The sequence below is a fragment of the Schistocerca piceifrons genome, chromosome 6 (genome assembly GCF_021461385.2).
Source record: "Schistocerca piceifrons isolate TAMUIC-IGC-003096 chromosome 6, iqSchPice1.1, whole genome shotgun sequence".
NCBI lineage: Eukaryota > Metazoa > Arthropoda > Insecta > Orthoptera > Acrididae > Schistocerca > Schistocerca piceifrons.
Window position 1 is genome coordinate 61,969,151 of NC_060143.1, and position 11,250 is coordinate 61,980,400.

The following is an 11,250-nucleotide window of genomic DNA, read 5'->3' on the forward strand; positions in this document are numbered from 1 at the left end:
GTACAGACCAAAGTGGTCGGAAATATGTAAACAAGCATTCTCGGAAAGAGTGAAAGCCTATTGGAATAAAAAGAAGAATCCAAAGAAAAGTTGATTGAGTTACATGCTTAACGTGTTCCATTTATTGGGAGATTTCGCTAATTTTACATCTATAGTCAGTGTGATTGTTTTTGGTGCATTGTAGTTTTTCTTATCTTCCGTTTATTTATTAATCGCTTTATTTCAATGTGACAAGAGTTTAATTCATTGTCGATTTCTTCCCAGGTGTACCCTGACGAGAGCCACACCCTCGGTGGCGTTAAACGCCATTTGTACCGCTCGATGGCTAACTTCCTGGACGACTGCTTCCGGAAGCAAGTCCCACCAGACCTGAAGGCTGGTCTGAGGAATGGAGGCACCTCTGGCGACTGAGCGTTCAGCCACAGCACCACGCAACATGTTCAGACGCACAACCCCCTGGAACAGCAGTCGCTGGATGGCGTCCACTGAAGAGGCGAAGTCCACCGATCGCAAAGTAGTTCTTTTTCTTCCGGTACTATGTGCCATTATTCTGCCTTGCTCCTTAGAGTCGTTTCGTATTTTTGCGGTAACAGAAGGACACAGAACGGCCGTTTTACTTGTTACTTCACTGATAAGCCTATCTGTTGGTTCAGTATTCATGTTACCAGTAATATGACGAGACAGTGTAGTCATAGTGTTGTAGGTGAACTGTCACCATGTGATAGCGACATCCAAATAATCTCGAACTTTCATTTGATATGCAACTGTTTTTTGTAATACCCGGTGCACTGGAATAAGCATGAGACTTATTTCACTTGATCTGTAATGAGAAATTAGGCAAACTAATGTACTCTTAATAATTATTAATAATTACAGCACTGTAGAAACAAAATTTGATAAAAATGAAAGCTATTTTCCGAAATAAACGAGAAAACCGTAAGTGGCAAACATTTTAAGGTAATTCCACCGGAATCAATGTTTTTATAAGAGATTATTTTTACTAGCCTTCACTCGGGTATCCTTTAGAGTCAATAATAATAAAATAGTTAACTCTCAGATGGAATAGCGTTCACCATTGTTAGTAAACAAAATATATGGATACTTTGTGCAGGTAATACGAGGATTTTTCCATTAATTAGATCACAGTCGAACGTCTGTGTTAGAGTTCTTCCCATGGAACAAAATTTCAGGAAGATGTAGAGCAATATTTAAGGCCTCATCCATCTCTTTCCCTTCTTTGTAATGGAAAGAATTGGTAAGAAATAATAAGACTACTTTGACACCCAATCTGCAGAAAATGAGGGATCAGAACACAGATTTTCTGCGTTATTGTTCTTGAGAATATGCGAAAGATCGTGCAGTGATTTCATATTCCTTGATTTGGTTATCTAAAGAAGGCAGAGTGATATCACTCTTATGCAAAATAATGTATTTAAGATTCTTTTCTTACCAATATTTAAATCAGATGGTAGCAAAAGTCAATAAATAAACGATAAATAATTCATTTTAAAATGTTCCTTGGCCTATAGTAGCTTTCATGTTTCTCATCAGAAATCACTTTTTTATTGATTCAAGGATAATATCCATATTCATTAAAAAATTACTTCACAGAAGTGTCATCCTGTGTCGACTAATATTATTGTCCATTCAGGTCTAATTTCTTTGATGCCTTCGTATGAATTTTTCTTTATTGAGTGAGTGAATGAGTGTGTCAGACATAGAGACTTTCAGTCATCTATAAGTACTAGAGCTAGTTGTGTCAGTAAGGAGCAACACAATCATCAATTTTTTGTTTGTTTTGTTAATTGTGACCTTCATCATTACAAAATTTAACCATGAGATACCGCCAATTACGTTAGATGATGTATATTTTCATTTAAGTACATTCTTAAAATGACACTTTTTAAAAACCTTACATACTACCCGTTGTAAGAGATGTTATGATATCAAAGGTATAATGAATGGTCCAATAGTGCACACTGACCTTTTCACTTTCGTGTAATAACTTCTCAAACTTTTTTAAAATGTATTACAAATCTTTATTGAATAGTGTCTTTATAATCCACCAACATATTTCTGTCAATTTGACTTTCAAAACTTTTCTCTTACTCCAAATGCATATTGTATGACACACATTAAAACTGGATGTAAAGAATAAACAATTTACTGTGTAATTTGGAAAGAGCATGTAACAATATGATTCAACACTGTAACAATCGGACCCAGGTTCAGAAACAAAATGTTGATCATTATTTTATTAATCTGTACTCCTATTCGGTATAGTTATACAGCTATTTCTCTACATGCACCTTCTGTTCTGATATGAACCAAAAACTATGTTAACATTTATCAGAATAAGAGATGATTTTCTGATATTTCAGCTAGTCATATTAGTAAATATTTGTGTGGGCTATTCGTCCTGATATAAACTCCTCTTTAAGCAGGTACTTCGTTCATCCATTTATAATACACTATAGCTATAGAATGGATACACATTGCATATAGTACAGCTGTGTACTTTATTCAAATGGTCATATGCAGTAGATGAGGGAAACTTCTTGTCATGAACATCTCTACATTGCTGTGAGACTTACTGTCCAAGTAAGAACAAAAACCCTCACACATCTTGTAAAATCAAACAACCATAAAATATAACCCTGACTGAACTAAAATTAAGGATTGTTGATGGAGACCTAAGATTAGAATATTTACATACTGGGTAATTAGAAAGTAATATCAGTCCAAAAAAAACTCAATGTAACTTCAAGATTTTAGAATTGTGGATTTATTCAGTTGCAGCAGTAGAGAGTAAAATAAACAGGGTGGGATGTGGAAGGGGAAATCAGGATACTGCTCAGGAGCCACAATAAAAGAGAGGAGAGGATACAATAAGGATTAAACCCACAGGCTGTAACTCACTGGGATGCATGTAATTCATAATGCAGCAGCATGTTAAATTAACTCAACGACCTATGAATTTTCACAGGGAAAGATGAGGAGAAATACAGATAGTTTAACAAAGAGAATTTAAAGATGCATGAGTATGTACAAAAAAGAAAATTTCTAGAATCATAATGTGTCAACAAAAACGCAAATTTTAATAATTTTTAGCAACATGAGCAGCGTTCTGCTAGCAGATACCATATAACAGCGTTAAGTTATAAATGAAAAATATGATCTTGTTTTTAAGAGTGGGTTTGAAACAGCATATAAGTGAAATGAAGCAAAATATTTTTCCTCATCTCTGGTTCTTAGCTGAATGTGAACTGTAGCAGCTTTCATATGAAACCATTCTTTTCATGTCAGAATACTATCGACACATTTCTTTATTCTGCACTGCACTGCATCTAGGTTTATGATCACAGTTCTTCACAATCCCACTTTTCTACAACTGTTGAAGTTTTCCTTTCCTTCAAAGCAGCTCATAGAGACTAAAAGCGACACAAACCATTCCTTGACTATTGTCCATGTTAGAGCTTATATACCAGTCATTAACTACAGGCATTTTTCCATGACTATTACAACAATTAACACATATAATAGATTTACATATATTTACATTGTGCTTACACCCTAAGCATTGTGAATAATCAAACTCACATTTTACTTACAAGAATTTGACACCACCTTTCTTTTAATATGTAGTGTGTTATTGTTTTTCCTAACTCATATCCTAAAAAACGTATACATCAGTATTCCACTTTTTGTCACTATTGACACATGATTCAAGTAGCAGAGGTGTGTTTGTTTAATTGCTAAAAAGTATTTTCATTTGTGATTTTTAACAGCTTACTTTAGATGCCATTAACTTGCTCAAGAATTACCGTTTGTCGTCCAAGCCGGGATCCAGGACATCAACTTGCTAATATCAGTTTTGTTCTAATAGTTTGTAGGTTTTTGTAATATTTCTTCATGGGCAGTTTCTCCTTGACCTATATTAGAGATTATTCCGTCATATTTTTTATAACACATTATAATTTATCATTTTTGTGTGTGTATCAGTTATATTCTTAGAATACAAACAGGGAGACGTTAGACCCTGCGATCCTCTGATTTCAGTGAGATAATATACACTAGGGTGCTATTACTCTATAGTTACTCTTATGGAATGTTTTGGGGAATTACGATTCTGTTCCAAAAAGATTTAGCACAGCACTTGTGATGCAAGAACTGGTGCATACTACTTGAAATCATTAGCACTATCTAAAATAAGGAAATTATACTTGTACATACCTCTTTTGAGTTTCCGAGAAATCAAAGAATTCGTAATTTGAATCCTTTTTAGATATAATCAAGGAGGACACCTTTTGCTTACTGAGTGATGCCCGAGTGCTACAAGGCTAGGGTTCAGATCACACTCGCCACCCTTGTACAACAGTCTTTACTCTTTGTCTACTGGAATCGCCAACCATAGAAACACTACTTGCAACCTCTAACGAGGTTTGAAGTTCTTCATGGCAAAAATATTTTGCTCGTGGGTGGAGGCTGGGGAAATCGTCATAATTATGGATGAACAGATCCAGTCGACTTTTGTGTCGAAAATACACTGTGTACAATATCTTTCTCACTCTTTATAAAGAAGCATCCACTAAATTGAAAACTGATGTTTTCAAATTGCACCTCCAACAAGTTTTGAAACCTTTTGTTACAAAAATATTTTTATTATGAGTTGATTCGTCGAATGGAGAATGCGATATAAGTGTGTGAACACAGCTAGTGATTTTTTACGGTGAGAATCATTCCGCCTAACTGTACATCTCTGTACAAGGTATGTGATGTTTATTTCTGTCAAGTACGTTAATATCTTCATTACATAACTGTAAAAGTGCCACATCTTTGTCGAAAACCGTCGAAGTCTGCACCACTGAGCTTATTATATAAAGACTCATATCATTTTACATAATCAGTCCCAATATCCAATAAACAAATATGTAAATAAATAAATTTTAAAAATCGTATGGATGGTATATACCTAATTTAAATTCTAAGAAATTTTTTTTAATAAACATAGAATAAATTTGTTTTGCATTGCCCAATGGGAAATACTGAGAAATATGAGGGTTGGAACCCTAACAGTGGCAACTATTTATTTACAGTTCGTACAAAATAGATTCATGTTTCAAAGTTTTAGTAACTTTCAAAGTATATAACCTGCTGCCAGCGTTGTGGAAGTAGTAGGATACTCTCAGTAGTGCCAGTTGTGTTGACAGTTTGAGCAGCGCCATCTATTGCCCAACGAATTTGTAGCAGTTCTGAAGCAAATGCTGTGAAGTGTTTCCTTCAGTTTAGAAATCGAGTTGAACTTACAAAGGACTTAAGTCAGGGGAGTGCAGTAGCTGGTATAGCAGTTAGCAGCCCCATGAGTCAAACCAATCAGTAGCAGCTTGCACTGTGTGTGCTTGAGCATTGTCCTGCAAAGTGATGGTCAGGTCCTGCACAAAGTGTCATCACTTCTGTCTCTATGTTGTTCATTTTTTAGACACAACCTATGACCATCTTAGAGACAAAGGTGATGACATTTTCTGCAGGACCTGGCCATAATTTGCAGGACAATGCTCAAGGATGTACAGTGCAATCTGTTCCTGATTTGTTTGACTGATGGGGCTGCTAAGGGCTATACCACCTACTGGACTCCCCTGACTTAAGCCCTCGTGAGTTGATCTCGATTTCTAAACTGAAGGAGACACTTCACAGCAATTCGCTTCAGAACTGTTACAAATTCGTCGGGCAATTGACCGCGCCACTCGAACTGTCAACACAACTGGCACTGCTAAGATTATCCTACGACTTTCACAACGCTGGCAACGGGTTATACACAATGCTAGAGACTACCTTGAAGGTCAGTAAAACTTTGAAACCTGTATCTGTTTTGTACGAACTGTAAATAAATAGTTGCCAGTATAAAAGTTCCAACCATTGTATGTGCATGTTGAAAAATACTTTCATCTGTTGTGCTTGATGAAAAGGTTTTCCCATTTTTCCAGTCTCCATGATTAATTCCATTCAAAGCATTGTGAAGGCATACCACAATAGGGAGAAATGAGTCTTCGTTTAATAAAGAGAGAGAGAGACAGAAAGAGAGATAGAGATGGTGGCGGAAAAGATCATCTTTAATTTCGTAAAGAGAAAACTCAGCCAGCACTGTGGATCAAACATGTGCTGTCAATGTACATAGGTACACATTTTGAACTTTATTTTCCATTGTTAACAATTTTTTTTCATTTACAGCAACACTACATTAATTTCGCGACATCTTTCATTCACCTCCTGACAAGTTAAAACTGTTGCAAGACGTGGGATTTAGAGTCAAGCCATGGGCTTCAGAACTTAACAGGGACTCCTAAAATGCATTGTGCTGTACTTGTATAAATCAGGATCTGACGCAATACTTTCTTGTTTACGTCATTATTGCACTGTTTCAGACCTTCAACAAACATTATTTAAGACAGAGGAAATTATGTTAGGGTCTTTTTTTTCCCCTTCTTACCTTAAACCATACGACGTTTTGGTCATGGTTGTTTTCACGCAACCCTGAGCCAGTTACCTTGCACACATCCGATGTACAATTGTTCATGATCCCTACAGCGTTTTTCTGTCCTTTGTGTTAGCGTTCAGCACTATCAAAAAAATATGCAATTAATCCGTTTCATTTGAATTTACATAAAAGTGTTCAGAGTTGAAAAGAGATATTAACGGAAACTGTGTTACTTTCTCATTATCAAAATATGAGTGTTAATTCTGTTGCTCTTATACTGGTTCTGAATACATTGTTTTTGTACCTAAGGAGTATGTTTTACTTGTTAATGAGATGATAGGAAAGGAAATGTAGAAGACATGTGCAGATTTAAAATGTTTGTTGAAAATATTTTAGAAGGAGAAATGTTAGTCCATCTGAGGAACAAAAGTGAATTTCAACCTTTTGTTAGAAATTTAATGTTTTCCATTTATTTTCTTGGAAAATAGCTTTCATTTTTACAAATACTAGAATACATTTTGATTCACATCCTTCTTTATTAATTTGTAGTTACATAATAGAATGTGCCAAAGTGCCAGCTCATGAGAAGTTCCAAGATTTGTATGTTAATGTGAAAATCAGAGTAAGTACTTGACTGTTATGCCATAAACTACATTTTTATTGCATAACATCTCTCAGTTTCGTCAGATTGTGGCAGTATTATGAAAAGAAGTTTTCAGAATACTGCATCAGCTGTTGATTTCATGATGGAAAAAAACCCTCAAAATTTTAGTTATTCATATGTATAATATCCTGCTCTCCAAAGAGAAGTAAAGTCAATCTCAGAAAGTCACTGAAAATAAGATAGAACTGGATATTTGTCACTGAGAAAATTAAATGGTTCTGAAACTAAAGGGTCCAATTTCTGTAAAAATGTAAGTTAAACCATTAAAATGTCAGTTTAAGTAAACCTATAAACTGAAAGATGTGGTACATGGTTGCACAATAAGTATCACATTTTAAAGAAAATTAATTTTATTGGAATAATACATCAATTAATAATTATCTATAACTTGCTCTAAGTATTTGTGACATTTGAATTAAATATGTGGAGATAGTAAAACAAAACTGATTAAATCTTTTGCAGTAAACTGTTTTACGATATAAATGAACTGTGCTACAAGAATCAATTGTGGTTTGAACGCTTTTAGATATTTAGATCGCTCAGATGGAAGATTTTGAATGAGATTTGTATCCAGTAAGCATCCTAAGCCATTTTTAGCCTTTTAGATGACAAAAGATTTAAATTGTAGAGCCAAGAAATCATTTCTACACTCCCATTCCTTGACTGTTCTACTACAGATAGTGACAATAGATTTTTCATCAATACTATTCCAGAAGTGGCTTCTTGACATAAGTATATTTGCTTGAATTTTATGAATCACTTTTATTTCCTCTCAAAAATGTAAAGCTAATATCAGACACTAACCTCAACTCTGTATTAGAAAAAATGTAAAAATTTGCTGCATCGCAAAAGAAATAAGCTATTTATAAAATAATTAGCGTATTCCTCCTGTGAATACTCTAGTGTTCAGTACCATTTTCCATGTACGCCACAACACATCAGACTGTTTACACAGCATTAGTGTTGTATTTAGCCAAGCTACACTCAAAAACATTTGAAACTATGAGTTTATGACATAAATCCTGAAATTCACAGTTTTGTCAAATATTATTTCATTGGAACAGATAACAGCTTTTGACTTCACAGCAATCATCATTCATGATTCCACTTCCTCTGTGTTGCTGCCTTACAAGATCTTTGATGACTCTAAACTCGAAACCAGTTATCTGTTCAAATAAAATAAAATGTGACCAAAACTGTGAATTTTAGATTTATTTAGATATCAAGGTCACTGGTCTTTTCCAGTATGATCTCATTTCATATAATTTTTTACAACATGAAATAAATTACATTTATTTCATGGATCATAATCAAAGTACTGTCCCAATGCACACCGCCATATTAGTGTACTGTACCTGAGGAGTATGCATAATGAAATGATTTTTTCAGTCCAAAACCAGAAATTTCTGTAATTCACTCCAGCTTCAAGCTAATCTTTGATAAGGTCTATCAATCATACCGTTTATCTTTGTATCAAGGGATGTGAGATATATATTTTTTCATATTTATTTCATAATTAAATCTCAATAGTCAGCAAAAACGTGACGTTTTTGTAACTAGTAATGAACTAACGATTTCGAGAAATCATGTAGTACTGTATGTTAAATATTCACTTTAAACATGAATACGAATAGAAATATGTGTTGTGTGAAGTTAATACAGGGTGACATTTATGGATGGTGTGGATTATTGTCAGACCCTTGGCACATGGAAACGTAATTCCTACTTTTTGTTTAATAAATACATTAGTAAGGACCTGTGAGTCCAGTTTAGGACAGGAATATAAATAGCCTTTTAGGGAGACCATTAAGAAAATTCATTTTTGATGACTGTGTTCATAAACTGTTTGCTAGCTCAAATAACATGTCCTATGGAAGAGGGAGACTTTGACAGGTAGGTTAAATTTTAATAGCAATATATCAAAATCTAACATTAAAGGTAATGAAAGCAGTTCTTGATTAGACAATATATGCTACATACATCACGCCGACTTGTTATTCTGTTAGTCTGTGATATAATAAGAATTCGCTTTATCATTACAATTTTTGAATGATCATATCAACGAACTGAGAATTATATTAAATCTGCTTGTTGATTAGACAAATATTTCGGTTTCCTTTTCTATTTTAACACTGCTGCTAAAATCAAATATCAATGCTTGCCTAATAAACAGTTAGTTTAATCTTGATTTTCATGACTTGAACCGAATGGTAGTGCAAATTGTGGATTAACTATAAGCATATTTACTGTAACAATTAAAGTATGGCTGATAAAAGTCCACTGAAAGTCGAAAGAACGGTACATCATGGTGACTCTTTCAGTATTTTGCAGTATTCAGGTGTACAAATCATTATTTCCTCTTATTAGTTCAAAATCACAAGCGTCTGCATATCAGAACTTCCATAGATGAACAATATGCTGTTCATTTTTATAATTGTAGGCAGAGGTTTTAAATAGTGTCTGCAAGTGACACATAGTTATAGAATTAGTCCATAACATTTTAAAGATTGTAAAGGTACTCATGTCTTTCAGAATTTTAAACTGTTATGTAGTTTAATAGTTGACACTAATGTTCAACAAAAATGAGAGTAACTTGTGCTCAGCACTTGATATTTCTTAACATTCCCTTCCATATTTTTAATAAATAAGTACCATAAGCATTTGTTTGTAAGTTACTGACTTGCTTGCCTGTTGGATTGTGAACTGTCTTTCATATGTAGTTTCACATTTTCCCAAAATTTTTGTCTAGGAGGTAGATTTTCTGTTGGTAGCAAGGTACAAAACATTGTGTTTTTATTGAAATTAGGTTAGCTGCATATATTATTATGTTGATTTTAGCATCTGGTATTTCTGTGAATAATTTTGTTTCCATAAATTTTGCAATACTTCACATATAAATACGATTAACTGAGAGACTGCTATATATAAAAACTGGATTTTGAAGTGCATATAGGAAACAAATATTACTAAAGTGTATAGACGTGACAAGTTGTTACAAGAGATAATGACTTATTTCTTTACTGTAAGTACTGAAGAATAATAGCTTACCTGTACAGTATTCTAGACATCACCCTTCATATGAAATTGTTATCTCATCTTGTTATAACTATTTGTTGTACCTTTCCTGTCACTTTTATTCTTGCAACTGTTGCTGTAATTCACACAACTCGAACTGATAGAAAGTACTTCAGGATTTTTTATCTAGATACAGAGTCTGATTAAATTTCGTAGATGAACTTGGCTTTCTTGTATTTTTCTATCCTATGTTATTCTATCTTTTACATAGTAATAATAACATCTTTTGAAACAAATAGCTGAACATACATCTTCATAGCAAATGTATTACATTCATTTACTTCATAAATAATTTTTAGAATTTTTTTACAAGGTTTAGTGCTAGCAGAGAAGTTTTCAGCTATTATACTGTAATAATTTTATTAAATACCCAAATGTTCCTTTACGTGAGCATTATGAATAATGATGTTACTGATCTATACCTGCTTCTTTGGCATGATTGAGATGTGTACATTCAAAATATAAAGGTCAATAGGTTTATGCTCTGGGTAATATTGAGAAGGAGACAAATGACAGGATGAAACAGTGTGTGGGCACTCAGCTTTTGCTTGCAGAATGAGTCTCCCAAGCTTGCTATTTTTCTTCAACACATATGACTTTGTAAAAAGAGTCTTACATACCAGTCTTCAGTCAGTATTAGTCATTATGGTATAGTACTTAGCCTACTATTTTCTCCTAACATTGATGATGAAAAAGCATTCTGAACTTAAGATTAAAACACAAATGTGGCATTCTAGTTCATAACTCTTAACTGTATTCATCCCCTCAAACATTTGCTTTCTTTTCCTCTACTTTTGCACACTGTAGTTATGATCCAAACTAATGTCTTACGTTTTCATGGACAAGAGATATACCATCGTTTCTTTGTTGATATTACTTCGATGTTATTTGGCTAAAGTCCTACAATGTTTGATGTCATCGTGCAGATGCAGCATGTTGTTATCATTCTTTGTTAACCTACAAGAATATCTTGCAATTTCTCGAACATTCTGGGTTTTAGTTTGTAATTTCAACATTTCTCCTTTTTGTCTTACAA

The 11,250-nt window shown here is 33.8% G+C and overlaps 1 protein-coding gene across 1 annotated transcript in view; it reads left to right on the top strand.

Moving 5' to 3' along the window:
* The window catches only part of LOC124802953 (dipeptidyl aminopeptidase-like protein 6), a 765,226-nt gene extending 764,384 nt beyond the window's left edge, over nucleotides 1-842 (top strand). The window contains exon 17 of the mRNA XM_047264042.1: nucleotides 265-842. Within this exon, the coding sequence (XP_047119998.1) occupies nucleotides 265-411 (147 nt within the window). The 3' untranslated portion in view covers nucleotides 412-842. The remainder of the gene's footprint in view (nucleotides 1-264) is intronic.
* Nucleotides 843-11,250: the final 10,408 nt, after the last annotated feature.